General features: G+C 36.1%; 2 protein-coding genes across 5 annotated transcripts in view; one reads left to right on the forward strand and one right to left on the reverse strand.

Moving 5' to 3' along the window:
• zwilch (zwilch kinetochore protein) overlaps positions 1–22052 on the forward strand; it is a 38054-nt gene that overhangs the window by 6581 nt on the left and 9421 nt on the right. Inside the window, exons 10-20 of one of the 2 annotated variants that reach the window (XR_015514203.1) lie at positions 10–62; positions 275–371; positions 471–550; positions 634–790; positions 1530–1558; positions 3206–3342; positions 3566–3661; positions 3755–3870; positions 3951–4047; positions 19907–19973; positions 20045–20272. Coding sequence is in view for 1 of the 2 variants with exons in the window: in NM_001199735.1 (NP_001186664.1) it covers positions 10–62; positions 275–371; positions 471–550; positions 634–790; positions 1530–1558; positions 3206–3342; positions 3566–3661; positions 3755–3870; positions 3951–4042 (857 nt within the window). In the remaining variant the exon portion in view is untranslated. Of the gene's footprint in view, positions 1–9; positions 63–274; positions 372–470; positions 551–633; positions 791–1529; positions 1559–3205; positions 3343–3565; positions 3662–3754; positions 3871–3950; positions 4048–9266; positions 9427–19906; positions 19974–20044; positions 20273–22052 lie in introns of those variants that run through there. The other variant, NM_001199735.1, reaches the window with a different exon arrangement.
• Positions 4085–21501, reverse strand: lctlb (lactase-like b). 3 transcript variants are annotated; one of them, XR_015514374.1, is made up of 15 exons: positions 21373–21501; positions 20094–20265; positions 19792–19952; positions 16625–16712; positions 16425–16534; positions 13613–13741; positions 13427–13522; positions 13283–13337; positions 12428–12589; positions 12074–12348; positions 10307–10433; positions 9784–9983; positions 9141–9204; positions 5258–8810; positions 4085–5106 (listed from the first exon to the last, which is right to left on the reverse strand). XR_015514374.1 is itself a non-coding variant. In NM_001442342.1 (15 exons), the coding sequence occupies exons 2-15, from the start codon at positions 20221–20223 to the stop codon at positions 4991–4993; spliced, it is 1758 nt and encodes a 585-aa protein (NP_001429271.1). In that variant the 5' UTR covers positions 20224–20265; positions 21373–21501; the 3' UTR covers positions 4085–4990. The 3 variants fall into 3 exon arrangements, 2 of the variants coding, with proteins under 2 accessions (NP_001429271.1, NP_001093484.2); NM_001442342.1 differs by having other exon boundaries at positions 5258–5302; NM_001100014.3 differs by lacking the exon at positions 5258–8810.

Below are 22052 nucleotides of genomic sequence, written 5' to 3' on the forward strand. Positions count from 1 at the left end.
TGATTTTAGAGCTTGAGAACCTTGCGCATGGAGTGCCAGGACATTCTGCCAAAGCTTCTGAGGTAAATCAATAGTAAAATATAATATCGGAAGCTCTAGTTCTCATTTACTTTCATTAGATTTAAGTATATACACAACAGTTTTTGTCCACAACATACAATAATCTTTTTGTGTCATCCACTGAAGAAAGAACATCATGTATTTTGAATTCAGAATAACATTAGGGAGTGAATTCATCAACTGGTGAATTTTTCCCCTTAATCTTTTATAACAGAAGCAGAAAGCTAAACCAGATGCTGCCTTTAGTTCAATGGTAATTGAGAGAGGAGACCTTGACTTTACAGAACAACTGTGGGAGAAGATGAGAAAGAGTAAAAGAGCTTTTTTATTATTATTATTCATTTTAACTTCCTCACTAAAATACACCAAAACTATTTCTTTCTAACTGTGGATGTTTTGTTTTCTCATAGGTGTAACTTCGTATCAAGACATAACAGAATGCATGAAAATTGTTGTCAAAGCAGTGAAACTTGGCAAAATCAAACCATGGGTGCATATCTTAATTAAAAAAAAAATCTTATTCTTAATAATTATTTCAAAATGATGTGTAATGCGGGTATTTCTCTTCCTCAGATTCATAAAGACAGCAATAGCACTCTCAGCAAGTTGATCCTGCAGTCGTACCAGCAGCAGATTGACAGCGTTCCTCTCACTGGTCTCGCACCCGCTAATATGCTGCTAGAATTGGGCCTGGACAAGATCAGGAAAGACTTCATCAACTACCTTGTTGGTACATTGATTTTTGATTCATTGTTTATTTTGTAATCAGATTTTTGGCATACTTTGATATAGTTATTCGCTTAGAGATGCTTAGAACTATTTGCAGACTTGTTCACACGCTGTCAGTACAACTCCAATTTTTTGTGCATCAGATTGCAATCTGGATCAAATTTATGGGTTCTGTCATGCTCTTTCTTTTTTTTTAATATCTGCATCACACCAGAATTCAACAACAAATCATTGATAAAGTATAAATCCTGGTATATATTTAAAGAGTAGGCATAAAGGATCGGGTGATATTCCTATTACAATAATATGTTTTTGCTCCATTTTATCCTCTGTTTACTGCTATTTCATTCTGTGGTAATGGCATTGGGTTGGAGTTTTTGTACTAAAAATAACACGCATAAACAAAGCTGCCATGCTGTAGATTTTTAGAAATCCCTTCACTAGAACACCTTCTTGATTTTCTACAAACAGCGTGTGACTTTATTTTTTTTACATGGTGTCAAAAATAGATGGAAACTAATTTTCAGAAATGTGATTTTAATGACATTTAAAACAACGTGAATATAGTTTGAAACAAATTTGTGATTTAGAATCTGATTTTATGTATATATTTTTCCAGTTCACACTTGATAAATATCAGATTCTATTCGTATATGCAGAAAAATTGGATTTGGACTGACAGTCTAAAGGCTTATGAGAAGCTGATTGAAGACTTGATTATGTGTTTATTCTTTTTTCAGGGAAGGAACTTACAACTCTCAACTATTTGGTAGGAATTTTGACAAATGTGGCCATTAATACAAAATTCTTTCATGAAACTGTATTGCATGATTGTCACGTTGCAACAAAAATTGCCTAATGGCCAGCCAAAACTAGCCCAAAAATTTGACCAGGAGCCAATGAAAATAGTCCAATAATATAAAACCTATTTGTAATATACATATTTTACATCACTGTATGCATTATGGATAGTTTCTTGTTTGAAAATAGATGTATATCAGTAATTTTAAAAATTCTGATATCATCTACATCTGGCATGGTGTCTGTCATGTGACTGTCGTGACCTCAAACTTGTGAAATTAATTTTAAGTTAAAGATACTTTAAAAATCTAGATTTCAATCAATTTAGATTAAGATAATTGATATATATTTACTTTGCCGTTAATATTTGACAACAATCCTGGAGAATTTTGCCAATTTGTCACCATAGAAATGGAAATAGTTGATGTTGCCTCATTAGCCAGTGAGCTTGCTCTTCACCACAACATTTAACTGCCTTAGTGCTGTTGGTGGTACAAATTAGCAGCATGTTTTGTGAGACCCTCATTTACCCCAGCTCCACCTGTGTGTACATCTACTATAGGGGTTTCATGTATGATATGTTTGTCGCAGAAGTGGGTGAACGATTGGTAAGATATATCTTTATAAATCCTGGTATATATTTAAAGAGTAGGCATAAAGGATCGGGTGATATTCCTATTACAATAATATGTTTTTGCTCCATTTTTTGTGAGGTACAAATTAGCAGCATGCTAATTTGCAGCATGCTAATTATCAGCACCACTCTTAGCAGTAAGAGTGGTGGCCATTTCTAGTGGTTTCTGAAATTTTTAGTGGACGTTTTGAGGTGCACTAAATCAATCCCACAATATGCATAGCAATTACGAGTCTACAACCCATGTGCACTCAAGATCTAGATCGTCTGACCACAAGATGGCATTTAAAACAATCTTATTGCTGTAACTTTCAAGATAAATGAATATTTAAAGTAGTGTTTATATACATGAGAGAAATCAGAAGTCTTTCATTACTAATAGAAAGCTCGAAAAGTGTTAAGCAGAGTTAAACAATAACAAGGTCTGACCAGGAATCTTGTCCTTCTGAGGGATTTATCAAGCAGCAAAACACAAACTAAATGATCCACTGAGTGCTCTAATACGCTCACTCATTGCATTCACTACTTCAAGTAGACTAGATTAGTGGAATAATGCAGGAAATAGGGAATGGGGTACAGGGGACTTACAGTATATGCATATATGCCTATTTATACATACAGCATATGTGTTCAAATTCAAACTACTAAAACACTTCATACATGTCCCAAAAAATCATTAAATCATAAATCGACCATAACAAAGGTTTTTAACCCAATAAACACACATTAGCATTCATACTGTGAAACAATGACTTTAGGAAAGAAGCACTTGCTTACTAAACAAGAATGAAAATGTTAATTATAACTATCAATTAACAGTATTGTATTACTTTCAAATGTAAAAAAAATGCTTTGCATGTTTGTTGTGTTCGTTAAAATTTAAACCTATTTGAAAACGTTTTTAAAACCATCTGTTAGTGTGCAAAGTCACCTATGCGCTAATTTTTTTTAAAAATGTGTTTTTTTTTTCTAAACTTTCAGAGTTACTACTTAGACACTGAGGTGGATCTGCAGGAGCAGGTGGTTAGAGTGAGAAAACTGCACCACCTGCTGGAGATCCTGGGCACCTGCAGCACTTTCCTCAGTCTTCCTCACGAGCGCCTTTTCCTTTTCACTCAGTGAGTTTCTCGTCTTCTCCGAGAGTCTTATATTAATCAAATAGTGATTTAAGGGCTAATAAATCATACCATTTTTTTCCACAGAGAATTGTGATTTATGATACATGAAGGTGCACTTTTCTATTAGAGAGCACTGCAGATTTCTTGATTGCACTAGGGATGGTACTTTGAAAGAGATTAAAATGTAGTTATATCTTGTTCTAACCGTGATATTTGATGTCAGGTCCTGTTTGCAGTACTATAAAACATCCAACTATGATGAGGACCACATCTTCCAGTTGCAAATTAAACCGGCGCTCATTAGCTACTTTTATGAGAAGTGAGTTCTTTCTGTATGGTGTTTTCATGTATTATGTGCTGAACGGTGTCGTGCTGTTTATATAATTGGTATTGTTTTCTGTTATTCTGTCAGAGAGCAGCCGTTCTCTTGGGCCGTGGAGGTGTCTAGTGGACAGGGGTCAAAGGAAGTCAAGACATCATTGTACCTCAGTGACAAACCCCTAGTAGACCACATTCATTTGGACTTAGGTAAGGCACGCAGTTGTTTATTGTCATGTTTTATGTTGAGTTGGTTAAAAAAGAAATCTGACATTATGACGCACACACAGATGTATCCTTAAATGAGTCTGTAAATGGAGATAGTGAGAAGATGTTTTACTACAGGACCATGGTGAGCTGTAGTCTCATCAACTTCATTTAACAAAGGTAAGAGTCCATGTTTTAAAAACCAAAGTACAAAAAGGAGCTTATAACCATTCGTTTATTTGATTTTGAAGCAGTGGTTTAAATTTGTGGGGCAGTTCCATACATTTGGGGTCATTTCTTTAATTTTAAAAGGGAAGTTTCATGTTCATAATGGCTTCACTTATTTTTAAGTACAGTAAAGCAGTAATTGTGAAATGATATTTCAATTTAAAATGAATTCTGTTTGGATAGGTTTAAAATGTAATTTATTTCTTTGATGGCAAAGTTGAACTCCAGTCTTCAGTGGTACTTGACCCATGGCGATTTGGTGTGTAATAAACACTTCTAATATTTATAAATGCAATATATTTTGTAAATAATTGTTTAATAAACAGAAAAAAAGTCTTAAACACACAACAAGGGCATCCTCTGTGTAAAACATATGCTGGATAAGTTGGTGGTTCATTGTGCTTTGTCGATCCCTGATGAATAAAGGGACTAAGCTGAAGGAAATTGAATGAATAATTGATTTACTCATCCTTCACTTATACCGAAGCAGTTTGAGTTTCAATCTTCTGCTGAACACAAAGGAAGACGTTTTGAAGAATGTTGGGGAAAAAACATTCATTGACCTCCTAGTATTTTAAACTGAATACCGATGGCTGCTCTTTTCCAACATTCTACAGAATATCTTGTTTGTGTTCAACAGAAGAAAAGAAACCATAAACGTTTAGAACCACTTGAGTGTGATTAAATGATGAGAATTTTCATTTTAGGTGAACTGTCCCTTTAGGGCAACTAGCATAGCACATTAACTCATTAACTTCCTCATTAAAATAAATAAATTCCAAGGCCGAACATGTTAGTTTTATCATTAGTATCCATATCGTCATCATCCTTACTTGCATACAGTATTATTTTGGTAAAAAGGAGCCAAATAATTTTAGGACTTAAAAAAAATGAGTTAGTTCCGTTTGCGGAGCAGAAACATGAGAAAGACAGCGCTGATCAGAATACAGAGGGTGCAGACAGTGGGAACCACCACTTCGGTCACCATCTCCATGTGGCTGGTTAAAGGATCTGAAACATACACACAAAGCACACTTGTCAGCCCAAACATACAAGCATAGCCTATTTGTAATGCCACGCTGCTTTTGCATTACGGAGCTCTCAAAGGGTTAATATTGTTGTTTTCTTGCTTGTGTGTGTGTATGTGTGTGTTATGGCTTACCATGAATAAGTTTTAGAATATTGGCAGCCGTATTCCGCTGTTCCTCTAATGAAGAGAGAGAAATAATCTTAGGATTGCATCAGAGCACATTAACCCTTTGCGGGCTGCTGTGTAAGCTTGCAGTGAAGCAGCACAGTTATAAGCAGAAGGACAGCATGCCAATCACATCAAGCGTCATTTTAGTGTAACACACTTCAGGTTATACGTCTTCACTGGCTGTTTAATAGGATTATATGGCACACATATTTTATGAAGCTGTTCTTTTGATTTGTGGGAAATGTTTTAGTTTGATAGGAGTGAATTAGAGGCATTTTTAGGTTCTGATTAAAAAGGTTTTGAAATCTTGATGATCTGCTGATTTGTGGATAATAGAAAGCAAAGCAATTTTATTAAAAGCACCAGACTGTTCTTTAAGGTTGTGTTGGCTTAATCAATGGTCTCCAGTCTTAAAAAATGATGTCTGTCGCAACTTCTGCAATTCATTCTGATGTAAATTTAAGTTTACGTAAAATAACAACATTATTATTCTAATAATTATAATAGAAATGTAACTGATCACAAATCTCACAGTTCGGATTACATTATGGTTTTTTTAGTCACGTATCTGACAATTTTTCGGATAAGCCAAAAAGGGGGGAAAGACAAATGTAATTTGCTATTCATTTATTACAAAAACAGTACTGCAAGAAACTTTTGGTTTTAACTAACAGAACTTAAAGGCTGTAATTTTATTAAAAAAAAAAATGAAGAAATAATCAGCTGAATAAAAATTAATGATAAAATATTCAGTAGTGTGTTGCTGTTAATGATAACGCTAAATGTATAAATCTAACATTATATTTTGTACAACCCATATTTATTATTTTATTACAATAAATAATTCAGCTGTTCACTCATAAATAGTCATGCTTATTACTAGATCATCATTTTTGAAGAATTATTCAGTGGCATATTTTTGATGGCTGGCTGCCTACAACTTTAATTTTCAAGCATAAAGATAAATGCATATGACGATGATTTTATTCTTTACCATGTCAGTGGTTTTATCTAAACTATAAACTGTTATCCCAGTACTTTTGTGTTATTTGACTGTTAGTAACTTCATATATAACTCAAAAGACTGAATCTTTTTCTTGATTTTTGTGTTTTTCAAACACAGATTTGAATGCAGTAATTCGAAGGATTAATAAACATATGCAAATCATTCATAATTTATGTTGCAATGGTGTTGAGATCCTTATATTTTAATGATTAATTGTGCAGCTTACACTGAATGCATTAATACAGGCTAAACAAGTAGTGACAGAAAATCACATTAATAACCTAAGAAACCCACCACTTCTTGAATACCACCACCATCATTATATTTTACAGAAAATCCTAAATGCTTTCATACATGTGATTTTAATAGGTGATCTCTCTGCCATTTTTACAAATGTAAGATTTTCTACAAGTAAAAGAAAAATGTACTTATCCGCGAGTCATGTGTGTTCCATATCGTGGGATGTGATCCTTACAAATCATGGATCCAATGTAATCCGTTACACCCCTAATTTTATCCACACTTGTATAAAAAATATGTGCATATTTAATCCATAAAACATAAAACATCCATAGATATAATAATCACCATATGAAGTGGATTAAAAAACTTTTCAGATTTTTTTTTAAACCAATAATGGGTGGTGTTTGTTTTTATCAAAACCTTTTGATCTACTTAAAATGTTGGTTATATACAGGGCTTGACATTAACACCTTCAAACCCGCCAAATGCAGGTAGATTTCAGCTGTGGCAGGTTGGACAGCCAGTCACTTTGGCTAGTCGAAAATAATTTTCTGAAAATGTTCTTGAAAATATAGGTTTCTTTCACTTTTTCCATTCATTGAACAGATTATCAATGGGCCTAACGTTAACTGTGTACACGTGACCATCCTTTCATTATCGCACATGATATGTTTTTCACCTTCTTTCTTTTGTTAACGGTTATTTTTGTTAATACGATTCAAGTATCATCCTTTACAATAACATTGCTTTAATAGGAGTAAATTCTCTCCATTTATGTTTAATTAACTGGTGATATGGGATCTTCAGCCTGGACAGACTACTGTGCTTATTTTAACATGACAATAATTCTTTTTTAAATGTCAATTTCTTAATTGTTTTTACACATTATTTAAAATGTATGGCTAAGAAATAAGAATAAGAAGTATTTCAAATTAGAAATATTTATTTATGGTGTGGCCAGGGAAAAATTAGTGAAGTCCTTAGTGTTAAACCCTAAAAAAATTCATGTAAAATAAAAACTAACAGCAGTGAAACAGTATGAAAGGACAACCCATTTGCTTGTGGACATTTGAGCAGGTCATACACAAAACACAAAAAAGCGAAATGAATGAGGAGACATGTGGACATAACATGTGGTCTAGCAATTTTACTCTTGAGTGATTTTAGCATACCATAGTCAAATTTTTGCATATAAAATATACTTTCCCAACAAAAAATTGTGGCCAGTGGAAATGGTGAGAGGCTAGTAATGTTAGAAAACTACTAGTAACCACAGTGGCTGGTGATCTAAAAAGCTTGTTATATATATTTTTATTTGCATTTCGGATTTTCGTATTAAAAATGCTTGATGGAAACGCCAAGATGCACATACATTTTGAAAATGTGCATGAAAAACTGCATAACTAGGTATGACAAACTTTTTATTCAATTAGTAAAAATGTGCATAAACTACGAAAGAAACATGTTTACCATGTAAATTTTAGTGTGTACATTTAAAAAAGGTGGTTTTGTTTTAAGAGATTTATGTGGTGTCAAAATAGGTAAGATGGACAGCATTGTAAAACATCTGCAATGTTGTTTTGATCATTCTAAAATTCCTTTCAATTTCATTATTATTATTTTTAGTACCTCCTATTGCATGTTGCAAGTAATTTAATAAATAATAAAATAACTTCTACTGCAGATAATTCCCCCCTTTTTTACTATTAGGTGGCAGTTTATCAGGAAGTAACGATTTTATGTTATCTTTGACTCAATGAATGTAAAAACTGCATTATTCGCTAATCTTTTATGTGGTATTCCAGTTTTGTGCATAAATTTAATTCACATCTTTGGGTGGAAAAAAGCTATTATTTTAGATGTGTAAAGGGATTGATAATTTAAGTAAAATAAATAGGAAATAAGCTCGGAAAGCACAGTACCTAGAGCGTTTAATAAGATTTCTCACTGTACTGCCACTTAAATATTTATAGGTTCTCCAGCTGCTGATCTGGACATTTCTTTATGGTCGCATTTAATTAAAATATATGTACTACAGAGCCATTTTAACATTATTCACTGACACCCGTGGCATATGTCAGCTTGTCAGAATCGGAGTTGGCCAGAACTTAATGCTGTTTCTATCTGACTGCACCACACATTGTTGGAAGATTGCCAAGCAGAAAAGAAAAGAGCAAGTTACTTCTGTATGTTCGCTAGGGTCTAAACTTCATCATGCACTGGCCAAACCTTTGGCATGATCTTTATTATCCTTGGATTTTCTTTTAGCTGGAGGGGCAAACAAAGAAAAATCCTGTTAGAGGTTTGGGCTCAGTCTCTGCTGCAGACCTCCACAAAAGTCTTTGTCAATCCATTCCCTATGGACACTAATGGCTAAGTAGAAACCTAGTCAAACCACAAATGAGGTTAGCATAATAAAACAGTGGAGATCCAGTTGAAGGAATGTTCTCACGTACTGTTCAAGGGGAATTTGTTCCCATCGAATTTGTTCTTGATTAAAGGCTGCGTGATTATTTCTTTTAGTCTGTAATCCACAAATGGAATTTTTCCTTGTTTGCCCCAGTTCTTCAACTAAGTTCAAATCAGTGATCCACTGACCTGCCGCCAGAAGCTGATTGCTGGTGGAACAAGTCTCTGTAGCTTTCCTCTTCCAGGTCTCAACCTGCCAACGATGAAGGAGATTCAGAGGTCATAGTCTCATTTAATCAAACTCTTCTCTTACAGATGGAGACTTTCACAGATGGACACTCCTTTCAACATTGTATTCCAGAATTTTCATTTTCTGTGCTATTTAACTGGCTTGTTTAATTCTGTTAATTGTGCTATGCTTAATACATTTATAAAAGAGTCACATTGTCTGACAATAAACATTTCCAACACCTGATTTGTTCAGGAAATGATTTGCAGTTTGCCCAATATAACAAAAATAATTAAGAAACACCATTTATATGGTAATTACATGCTAATCCTGGGGGTTCTCCAAGACATTTTTGTTGGTAGATAACCAAATGAAGTTGTTGGTGTATTCACTCTGAATAGCTATTTAATTGGAAAATGTCCCCTCCAAACATTTCATTGACTTAAAATAGCACATTTTGATTGCAAAACAGATGCTCTAATCCAAAATACAACTACAAGATTACTCTCAGAGAATCTGGAGCAGAAGCAGTTTAATAAAATATGTTAAACATACGTTTTTTTAAATATAGTTTTTAAGGACAGATCAACTATACACACATACCTCTCTCTGACCGGGGAATCCATTAGACTGAATGATGCGTTTGTAGAACTGAACGGAGGCCTTAGGGTAGCGAGGTTTATTTTGGTTCTTGAAGTCCACATAGTACAATCCGAACCTCTCTGAATAACCCTCATCCCACTCAAACTTGTCCAGCAAAGACCAGGCGGTGTAGCCCTTTACATTCACTCCATCCCTAATAGCTGCAAGATAACAACATAATTGTGCAACTCTATCATCATTTACTCACTCTAATGTCCTTCAACTCAGTTGACTGACATTCTTCTTTTAAATACAAAAGGATGATCATTTGAAAACTGTTTTTTTTTTTTATACCAGAATGTTATTGATGTCTGTTATCATATGAAACCATAATTTCCTAAATCATTTGAACAAATATATTCTTATAACTATTTTTGTGTTGCTTAGAAGTCCTCATACTGGTTATGAACAACTTTAATGATGACATGTTTTGTGTGTGTGAACAGTATCTTTCAGGACATTTATTAATTTATGAACCGGTTACCTTTGAGCATCTCATTGATGTAGTCCTTGTAATACTTTATCCTCCAGTCGTCACACAGTTCTGTGCACATCATTTTCTCTGAAACCCCATTTTCAGTGATGTAGATCATAGGGTTCCCATAGTGAGTCTTTAAAAAAAAAGGGAAAAGGACTTGATTACATTTGTTTCTCTGATCATAAAAACCTTTTCTAGTAGTTTATAGTTTTGTAGGGATGATGCCAAAATCCAGAAGACAAAGGGACAGAGTTACTAAACTGCAAATTAGCGCAAAAGATCACGCTCTCATAAGTGCATAATGGAACATATCTGGAGGCATCTACTGACAAACTATGAATTTTAAAAAATGCTCAATCATATCTGTCTTTTCTCTTCGGATAAAAATACCATCATATCTGCACATATGCAATCAGCGTATTAAACCCAGCTGTTACAGTTGGTCCAAATCAAGGCAAAAGTGAGATGTTTATGTTTATGAAGGCAAAACAGAAACCAGAAATGTAATATGTACAGAGAGCCTGACTGACTGAAACAGAAGGGCTTAAATACACTGAAAACAATGGACTGAGGAGCAAATGAAAACTAAAAAGGCAAAAACATTGCAAACGTTAAAAGAGTACATATGCTCACCGGCCACTTTATTAGGTACAAGGCAAATTTAAAATCAGCCAATAACGTGGCAGCAACTCAATGCAATTAGGCATATAGACGTGGTCAAGATGATCTGCTGCAGTCCAAACCGAGCATCAGAATGGGGAGGAAAGGTGATTTAAGTGACTTTGAACGTGACATGGTTGTTGGTGCCAGATAGGCTGGTCTGAGTATTTCAGAAACTGCTGATCTACTGGGATTTTCATGCACAACCTTGAGGCCGATGGGCTGCAGCAGCAGATGACCACACCAGGTGCCACACCTGTCAGCTAAGAACAGGAAAGTGAGGCTACAATTTGCACAGGCTCAACAAAATTGAACAATAGATGATTGGAAAAATGTTGCCTGGTCTGATGAGTCTTAATTTCTGCTGGGACATTCAAATGGTAGGTTCAGAATTTGGCGTCAACAACATGAAACTGTAGACCCATCCTGCCTTGTATCAACGGTTCAGACTGGTGGTGGTGTAATGATGTGGGGGATAATTTTTTTGGCACACTTTGGACCCATTGGTACCAATTGAGCATCGTGTCAACACCACGCCCTACCTGAGTATTGTTGCTGACCATGTCCATGCCTTTATGACCACAGTGTACCTATCTTCTGATGGCTATTTCCAGCAGGATAACATGCCATGTCATAAAGCACCAATCATCTTAAACTTATTTCTTGACATGACAATGAGTTTACTGTATTCAAATGACCTCCACAGTCAGCAGAACTCAATCCAAGAGAGCACCTATGGGATGATGTGGAATGGGAGATACGCATCATGGATGTGCAGCTGACAAGTCTGCAGCAACTGCGTGATGCTATCATGTCAATATGGACCAAAATCTCTGAGGAATTTTCCAATACTTTGTTGAATCTATGCCAAGAAGGATTAAGGCAGTTTGAAGGCCAAAGGGGGTCCAACCTGGTACTAGTAAGGTGTACCTAATAAAGTGGCTGGTGAGTGTAGGTTATACTTAGAATGTTTCTACTATCAAATACACTTAGCTTATTGTCAAATAGTAATAAATATGAAGTGTCTGCATAAAATTAACTAATAATAAGTACCATTATTTCTTTTTGTTTTACAAATGTGTAATTAGAATGTCTATAAACTTGTTTTTGCACCTTCATAAAGTTGAGTAACCTCCGGAAGCCCCAAGGAACCGAATAGAGCCATTCTGATCCAGGATCAGGCCAACGTGGGTCAACCAGCTCTGCTACATCTCTGTCTGAGAAGTAGGTTGTTCCACGGTTGGAGGGGTAGCTCTTTTGGGTGATGTAGCGTGTTGTGAAGTGCCCCACGCCTAGGAAGTCACTGGTGCCTTTGATGTAACTCTTCTCTTGAGAAGAAAAAGTGGGAAGACGAGATGTTCCCAAACCCTGCAGTGCACTTTTCCTACCTGGGATGGAAAATGATCATTAATATGCTGAATTGTGCCATTATTTATCTCACATATTCAACCGATTTAGCACTAATACCAATGAAATCCTTCATCACTTGAGGATAATCTCCATGGAAGATGGGCGTAGCAAACCAGCCAATGTAAAACTGGACATATCTCTCAGCAGCCTCAATGTCTTTCTGGTTAGTGATGTCCACTGGTTCTCCCCAATCCCCAGACAGTGAAATACCAACCATACCTTGTGGGGACAAAAGAACAGGCAGAACGAAAAGAAATAAAGAGTAATTTTTAACTAGAAAAGTCAAGCTCGTAGACAAACTTTATGATGTCTTGAGAAAGCCCAGCCTGAAAGTTTGAAGCAGTTTTAAAGTTTAAATAATTGAAGTAGTTTTAAAGAAGTTTAAAACATTTGGCATAGATGGAATACTACAGATTAGTATATTGTTAGTATGTCCAATCAATGACAATGGCAGTTTTTTAAGAATGAAAGTCTATGAGAAAGTTGCTAGGGTGCCGTAAGTAGTTGCTAGGATGTGGCTTGTTAGTTGAAAGGTCAACTGTGATTGGCAGATTGGTACTCTGAATTAAATAAGCCCAATCTTAAGTTTGTATGACAGTCTGGCGCAAAGTTATGAGGGCAAAAAGTTTGGTTCAATGTTAAGTCAATGGAACTTTTCCAAATTTTCCGGGCCAATTTTGGGAAAACCTTAAGTCGGATCTGTTAGAAAAGATATAGCCACTTCATTCAGTATAGTTTGGAGGTTTGGGGTTAGTTTGGTGATTGTAGTATGAACGGTCTAGGAGGAGATGCATTCTTAAAATAGTCTTAAGAAGAAGAAGATGGAAGAAGAATAATATGTTGATGTAGTATAACAGTAAATTGGCTTTCTTAAGCCACCATAATAAAGTACAGATATTAGTAAGCTCATACCTTTTTGTTTGCTTCGCCACTGAGAATCGTAAGTGTGCCAAACCTTAGCATGTGCCTGAAATTAACCAGCACACACTGTGTTGTATTTAACTCCATTCTAAAACACCAGGGTACACATTTTAAGTCAGGGGAGTGATGTGTTACCTTAATGATGTGGTGAGCTGCTCTGTAGGCCCCGGTTCCCCTGAGCTTCAGTCCTGGAGCATGTTCTCCAGTTTCATATCCTTCCACTGCCACTGACTGACATACAATGAGCACAATAATGAGCATATCCTTTTCTCATTTCTCAGATGTGCTGTTATTGACTAGAGATGACTGGATTGAGCATACCCATGGGTTGTTAAAGGTTATCCAGTGTTTCACACGGTCCCCATAGCGTTCAAAGCAAAGGTTGGCAAAGTCGTTGAAGTAATTAATCATGCTGATGTTTTGCCATCCACCATATTTCTCCTGCAGAACCTGTCCGAATGTACAGATGATAAATGATAAAACTTTTCCGAAAATGTTGCAGACTAATCCATTATTACTGCAATCAATGGGTAGATGAAAATCACTGAATGTGTTTTCATCCTTTTATTTGTCAGTTCTTGACAGATGCTGTTGAAAGGTATTGTTGGGACTGTCAAATAAATGTAAATCGAATTGATTGGGCTTATTTGATGAACAGACTTTAGGTTTATTGCCGTTGTATTATTGTGAGGGAAAGATGAACAGTCTATTCATTGTCTTAAAGCAATAATTTACCCAAAAATGAGAACTCTGTCATCGAATACTCGTTTTAATGCTGTTACAAACCTCTATGAATTCACGAGTTTAACACAAACAAGTTAAGTTCATTTATAAACTAATTTCGAGAGGATCACATGCTTATGATTGACCACAGCTGGTCCCGAATTAGCTAACATGATTCACTAATCAGACCATTCCTAAAACACTATTAAAAACCAGAGTTTCATACCGCAGTTATCTTCGTCTTGAAGAACCCCCCTCCTTCCATCCCTACTCTTCCCCCTTTACCTAGATAGGGCAGCACAGTGGCCCAGTGGTTAGGACTGTTGCCTCACAGCAAGAATGTCCTTGGTTCAAGTCCTTAACAGGTCAGTCGACATTTCTGTTTGAAGTTTACATGTTCTCCTCGTGCTCGCGTGGGTTTTCCCAGAGTTCCCCGGTTTCCTCCCACCGGACTCTCTCCCGGGACAGCATGTCAAACATGCTTTATAATCAATCATCAGATAAGTGTGAACTCTTCAAAGATCTTTTAAGAACGCTCTTAAAAGTTCAATAAGACCTGACATGTGTTGGATTTAAGCATTCTCATGAGGAAACATAACTGTTTTATATTTTGTCAGTTTACTGGCTAATTTATACGAGTTCAGTCCCCTAAACCCAATCATCATTGGGGGCTAAGCAAATCAAACTCAATTGTATGAGATCGTACGATTGAGATTGTACGAATTCATATGAATTAGCCACTAAATCAAAAAGTTATGAATTGCGTTGGCATTCTTCAAAACATCTTTTATGCTTTGCTTTTATGCTGGTATGAGCGCAAATAAATGAGACAATTTTCATTTTTTTTAGTGGACTGTCACTTCAAAGTGCTTTTACATACACTGTAAAAATTAAATCTGTAATATTTACGGTAAAAATGGCAGCTGTGGTTGCCAGTATATCACCGTTAAGAATACAATACAAACCGTAAAAGCAATTTCTCATTTTTACAGTAAACTACTGTATTTCATTAATTTATAGAGGTAATATGTCTGTATTTTTAAATACTAACATCTACACATTGTTTGCTACACAGATATACACGTTAACACAGCCATATGCATGTGGTAATGAGAAAGGTTCATAATAAACCAATGCTTATCACTAAACAGAAAGCAGAAAAGTGTGTCAGTGTACAGAAGGAGCTCAGTGTCATTTACACAGCTACTCAACACCAATATGGTAACACGCATAAAATTAAAGTCATGAAATAAACAATGTTTATCAACAATAGATGTAACATAAATCTCTAATGTACATAACTGATGGTGAAACAACTAAAAAGATCCATAGTAATGTCAATAAAAACATAAATAAGGATGTGCCATGCAGGGAATTCTAGTATAGTCAATTTACAGTTATTCGCCTTATATTAAGGAAACATACTGTTTACCATGTTACAGATTTTTACTGTAGCATTTTTACAGTTTTTTACCATTGAAATTGCAGCCTTTTTTACAGTGTAACTACTACTCATTTATTACATTATACCTTGGGAAAATACCAGAAACCAACTATTGACAAGTTGTTGATTCAAATACTTTTGGTAAGCAGCAGAAAAGCCATAACCAATGGTTAGGAACTGTAATACACTGTATGGAAAGACTGACTTTTAACCTAAAACTTGATTTGTAAAAATATTGGAAAAAATTAACTGAGTATGTCATTGTAAACAATATGTGATAATGTGCTTCAAATGTATTGTCAGTTGATTAGTTGATTAGTACTACTAATTCATTAGCTATTATAGTGGCTGAGAGATTCATTAAAAAGTGATCAAAATTCAGAACTGATAACTGATAAATTTTTTCCAGGTCAATTTTTCAATTACATTCCCTACATCGTGTGGAGTCACGTGACCTTACTCTGCTATTTTATACATCGAATGCATGGGTGTGGTCTGGCGCAGCCTTTCTGCAGTTGCAAACTTTAATGAGCACATTACATGTGAGGATAGTTTTTGTACAAAGCTTATCAGTGAACTATGAGGCCAATTTTTTTTTATAAATATATAAAATAAGACCTGATTAATCGTAATCGAGGTAAAATATTTAATTAATCGAGATTTAGATTTTAGGCCAAGTCCTAATTGATTTTTAAGCAAAATACAGAATACATTAACTCAGTCATTAGCTATTCTAAATTTAACACTCCTTATAGAGCGATGATAAATTACTGCACATTTGAACAATTTTTATCTATTGCTTTTCAATGTTGCCTCAAATGGCTGATCAGAAAACAAATTTAACAGTAAATGTCTGCCGCATTTCTGTTTAAACGTAAAATTGAGTATTTTGTTTAATTTGTATTTATTACAAAGAGGTTAATTAAATAAGACAATATATTAAAATTTGATTACTGGGATACACACCTGTGGCAGGTCCCAATGGTACAGGGTCACAATGGGAGTGATTTTATTTTCAAGCAGCTCATCAATGAGAACATCATAGTACCTCACTCCTTTCTCATTCACATGGTCAGCTGCAAACACACAAGAGCAGTAACATAATATTAGGGAAAAATACATTAACAGCAGAAGTCCTCAATGAGGCCTGCAGTACAGATACTTACACCTGATTCCAGTTGGCATGATCCTTGGCCAGGAGATGGAGAACCGATAGTGATTCAAATTCATCTCTTTCATCAGTGAAATATCATCCTATGTGAAATAATGCAAAATGTTGTTGCATTGCAAAGCTGGCACATTCCATAGTAAATGGCATGGCAAAAAATAATCTTATAAAAGTTAAACATAATTTCTATGAGACACTGGAAACGGGCTTAACTGATGAACATGGCACAGTATTTGGGAACACTTCAGCAGTTTCAGAGTCATCTGATGATTGAATGAATTCTGTAATGTTTCTGTGAGATGTTCTTTAAGTGGAAACAAACAGAAAACCCTTACTATGGAAGAATAAAGGTCTAGTTTTTAAAAAGATTAGTGCACATCTTGATCAACTAAATGCTGGCTTTTCAAATGTATGTGTATTTTAGGCTAAAGACAACAGTAACACTTTACAATAAGGTTCCAATAGTTGATGTTAGTTAATGTATTGATATGAACTAAGGATGAACAATTCCAATACAACATTTAATAAATGGTTAGTTCACACAAAAGTTAGAATTCTGTTATTAAATATTCACACTTGTGTTGTTCCAAACAACACAAGTCCCTAAAACCTTTGCTTATCTTCGAAACTCAAATGAATATATATTAAGATTTTGTAGATGAAATCCAAGAGCTCTCAATCATTGTCCATACTGCTCTGGTCCCAAAACATTAAAATTCCAGAAAAGGAACCAAAAAAAAAGTCAGTTATACCAGCCTGAGACCCCCAAAATTAAAATGCCAGTGACTCCCGACTCCCAATACGCTTTAAGGTGGTTATAAATATATAAACCTTGTACACAATGCCGCACACCTTTCAGTAGGCTCAAGTCTATTCATCATTCAAATTTGAAGATCGCCACTCGGAGACTATCCTCCATGTTCATTTGTGGCCTGTATTTATTTTAAATGTGTGTGAGTTCTGTAAAGGTGTAAGAAACTTTAACCTGGTGCCATAAAATCAATGTGCTGTGTCTTTAATATTATTAGTTATTGGTAAATATAGTAATTCTGATAGTTTAATAAAATAAATTAGATTTTTGGAAATCACCAAGTGACCCCCGCCCACTGGACAATGAGAGATTGGTGCTCTCGAATTTCATCTAAAATATTTTAGAATTGCTTAGAATTTTTATTCTGAAGATCTTTGAAAGTCTCATGGGGTTGGACATAAAAGTAATTATTAACAGAATTTTCTTTTTTTTTTTTTTGGTAATGTTTGTTCAACATTTACTAATAGGCCTGGGTTATTAAAATCTAAAGGTGTGCTTGTTGATATTAATGAATGCACTGTGAGTTAAGATAATTAACAAGTTTATTATTATCATTAGTTAATGTTAAAAGTATGTTTGTTCCTGTTAACAACCTTAACAATCAATTGCTTAAAGTGTCAGTTAGAAGGCCTCAGAATGGCAATTTAACAATAAAAACAGCAACAACAACAGCAGAAAATGACAAGATGTCCTCACTGCAGCCTGCAGCTTGATCATGTAGGCGATCGTCAACTACGTAGTGGACCTTTAACCGCCCACTAAGGTAACACTTATGTTACTCTGATAGTTGAGTTTAGGATAGGGGGAGGTGTAGGCGATCGTCAACTTGTATCGGCCACTAAAGTAGCGCCCATGCTACTGTCACACTTGGGTTTAGGGGAGGGGGAAGTGTAGGCGACTGTCAACTACATAGCGGACCTTGTACCACCCACTAAGGTAGCGCCCATGCTACTGTGACAGTTGGGTTTAGGGTAGGGGGAGGTTTAGGCGATCGTCAACTATGTAGTGGACCTGGTCAACTACGTCATAAGGCTGCAGGCTGCAGCGAGGACTATCTCACTAAGGTAATGCCAATGGTACTGTGACGGTTGGGTTTAAGGTATGGGGAGATGTAGGTGATTGTCAACTACATAGCGAACCTTGTACCACCCACTAAGGTAGCACCCATGCTACTGTGACAGTTGGTTTTAGGGTAAGGGGAGGTGTAGGCGATCGTCAACTACATAGCCGACCTTGTACTACCCACTAAGGTAGCGCCCATGCTACTGTGAGGGTTAGGTTTAGGGTAGGGGGAGGTGTAGGCGATCGTCAACTATGTAGTGGACCTGGTTAACTACGTTATAAGGCTGCAGGCTGCAGCGAGGACTATCTCACTAAAGTAACGCCAATGCTACTGTGACGGTTGGGTTTAGGGTAGGGGAATTTGTAGGCGATTGTCAACTACATAGCGAACCTTGTACCACCCACTAAGGTAGCACCCATGCTACTGTGACAGTTGGGTTTAGGGTAAGGGGAGGTGTAGACGATCGGCAACTAGATAGCGGATCTTGTACCATCCACTAAGGTAGCGCTATGCTACTGTGACAGTTGGTTTTAGGGTAAGGGGAGATGAAGGCGATCGTCAACTACATAGCGGATCTTGTACCACCCACTAAGGTAGCACTGTGCTACTGTGACAGTTGGTTTTAGGGTAGGGGGAGGTGTAGGTGATCGTCAACTATGTCGTCAAGCTGCAGGCTGCAGCGAGGACTATCTCACTAAGGTAACGCCAATGCTACTGTGACGGTTGGGTTTAAGGTAGGGGAAGGTGTAGGTGATTGTCAACTACATAGCGGACCTTGTACCTCCCACTAAGGTAGTGCCCATGGTACTGTGACAGTTGGGTTTAGGGTAGGGGGAGGTGTAGGCGATCGTCAACTACATAGCGGACCTTGTACCACCCATTAAGGTAGCGCCCATGCTACTGTGACAGTTGGGTTTAGGGTAGGGGGAGGTGTAGGCGATCGTCAACTACGTAGTGGACCTGGTCAACTACGTCATCAAGTTGCAGGCTGCAGCGAGGACTGTCTCACTAAGGTAACACCAATGCTACTGTGACAGTTAGGTTTAGGGTAGGGGAAATTGTAGGCGATTGTAAACCACATAGCGGACCTTGTACCACCCACTAAGGTAGCACCTATGCTACTGTGACAGTTTGGTGCAGGGTAGGGGGAGGTTTAGGCGATCGTCAACTATGTAGTGGACCTGGTCAACTACGTCGTCAAGCAGCGGGCTGCAGCGAGGACTGTCTCAAAAATGAGACCAGACCTTCAGGCATGAGCTTTACAAGCCCAAGCAAGAACAATCATGGTCACCTTGATTTTGTAGTATCCATCACAAGAAGAGTCTCCAGTATCATTCAAGAATGTTTTTCCCTTGTTATGAGTGAACACATCCCAGATGCTCAGTCCTTTCCCATCTTTGTCCCAGGCTCCTTCTGTTTGATAGGCTGAACCGCCGGCGCCCCACGAAAATCCTGACAAATGAAGTGAAAATGGTAGAGAAAACATTCTTTTACTTAAGTCTTGCTTGTCAGTTAACCACTAATATATACTTATGTTCTTGTAGTTTTGTCTATTTCCCAAAGGAAGGTAACTTATCCATGATGGGCTCATACCATTTGGAAAAGTGCCATAATAGAAGGAGTCGTGGTTGTTCGCTGACCAGTCGAAGTCCTCAGCCGCAGACAGACACAACACCAGCACAAGCACATGACACGCTGGTCCGACACGCTGTAGCAGCATCATATTCCAGCTCAGTGACTCTCATCTGCACCACGCTCTCCTGATCTGAGAGGTAGTAGTTACCCTTTCACTAGACATGATTCACTTTAGCATTGTTTTTTGCTTCATCTTAAATTCCTCTTTTTACATTAAATGTTCACACGTATGTACGTAATTATCCACCATTTTCTTAAGCCCCATTGTGCTTTTGCTTTGCGTGAGTTATGGGAGTAACTTCCGTTAAACTGTGAACAACAGATGATATGTTTTAAAACTGGGTACAGTGTCTTTATTCAACTCTTATTGAATATTAAAAGGCTAATTATAATGGATAAATTACTTTAAGCAGATCCCTAATAACTCTCAGACAAGTCTTTTTGCAATATGTTGCATATTACTGTACTGTAGAGAATATAAAGAGAAAATAATTGGAACAAAACACTCAGAGCTTTTAGTCAGATTTGCTTGTACTAATGTTGTTAATCTAGGCTACCAAGCATATATTATTTTTATATTGTAGATTAAATATAGATCTGGGGAGTATGACAAAAATCTCATATCATGATATGTCATCTTATATCGTGATAATACCATATAGTTTCATTTTAGTAAATTCAATCAAATAATACTTTATAAGGACCACTTGTAAAGAAATTTTAAAGTATATACTTAAAAATGGTATCATATGTGATCATATTTGTCACAATATTTATTACAACTTCCGGGCAAATGCAGAAATATAAAATACATATGAATAAGATATAAAACACTTTTCATGAACTGATGATTACGGGTCCAAAATAAAAATAAATCAATAATTAAAATGTAAACATTGTACTTTTAAGACTGCAGCGTAAACATTCTCATACTGTTATTCATGTTTCTGTCTGTATCCCATAATGGAATGTATTATTGCACTAATATAAATTAAATAAAAAAGTATTACTGTAAACTGTTTATTTTGTTACATCACAAAATAAATGATAGAACTTAATATAAAAATACAGGCTTTTTATATTTATCTTAATATTGCAGAGTTTTCACTTTATATGGATTATTTCCAGCGTAACATTATTATTTGATTATTATTATTTATTTTTTATGTAAGTGCAACCCATAATTCCAAATGCAGTAAAGTGTGGAAAAAGGTGGATACTGTTGATTTGAACATACCTCACAGATTTTGCATTGATCCCTGATGGAAATCCTTTTAAAATTGCTGAAAATGATCTGATATCCAAGTTTGAGCTTTCAATGTTGCCATACAAAGTCTGTTAGTCAGCCTGGGTGGCAAAACACTGTGACCCCAATGTAGACCCAAAAGCCTTTCTATTGAGGGTCAATGGACTGTGATTACATTTCGCAAAGGTGGACAAATCTCTTACAAACCAGGGTTTCACTCTGTAAGCAAAGTTAATGTTGGAGAGGCTGATACTCTTGTGTTTACTTTAACAATGACAGTCCATGGCAAAAAAACTGACCACAAATGTTATACAACAGGTGTCTAGGATCTTATTCTGACTCATTAATATTGACAGATTTTTGTAAAGTAATTAAATGTTATATTGAAGCTACACTAGTTGGTAATACTATACAAAAAATCTGTAAAAAGGAAAGTTTCCAATATATGTACACTCACTGGCCACTTTATTAAGTACACCTTACTAGTACTGGGTTTAACCCCATTTTGTCTTCAGAACTGCCTTAACCTTTGTGGCATAGATTCAACAGGGTACTGGAAATATTCCGGAGATTTTGGTCTATATTGACATGATGGCATCATGCAGTTGCTGCAGATTTGTCGGCTGCACATTCATGATGTGAAAAAAAGTGGCATGTTAGCTGCTGGAAGT

This window comes from Danio rerio, chromosome 18 (assembly GCF_052040795.2).
Source record: "Danio rerio strain M-AB ecotype USA chromosome 18, GRCz13ab, whole genome shotgun sequence".
Lineage (NCBI taxonomy): Eukaryota > Metazoa > Chordata > Actinopteri > Cypriniformes > Danionidae > Danio > Danio rerio.

What these genes read in the sequence shown, in the direction of transcription:
- lctlb (NM_001442342.1), bottom strand. Translation starts at nt 20,223, where the DNA reads ATGATGCTGCTACAGCGTGTCGGACCAGCGTGTCATGTGCTTGTGCTG. An exon ending in CATGCCAACTGGAATCAGGT is followed by an intron (nt 16,535 to 16,624) that starts GTAAGTATCTGT and finishes GTGTGTTTGCAG; the next exon opens with CTGACCATGTGAATGAGAAA. An exon ending in CATCAATGAGATGCTCAAAG is followed by an intron (nt 9,984 to 10,306) that starts GTAACCGGTTCA and finishes GTTATCTTGCAG; the next exon opens with CTATTAGGGATGGAGTGAAT.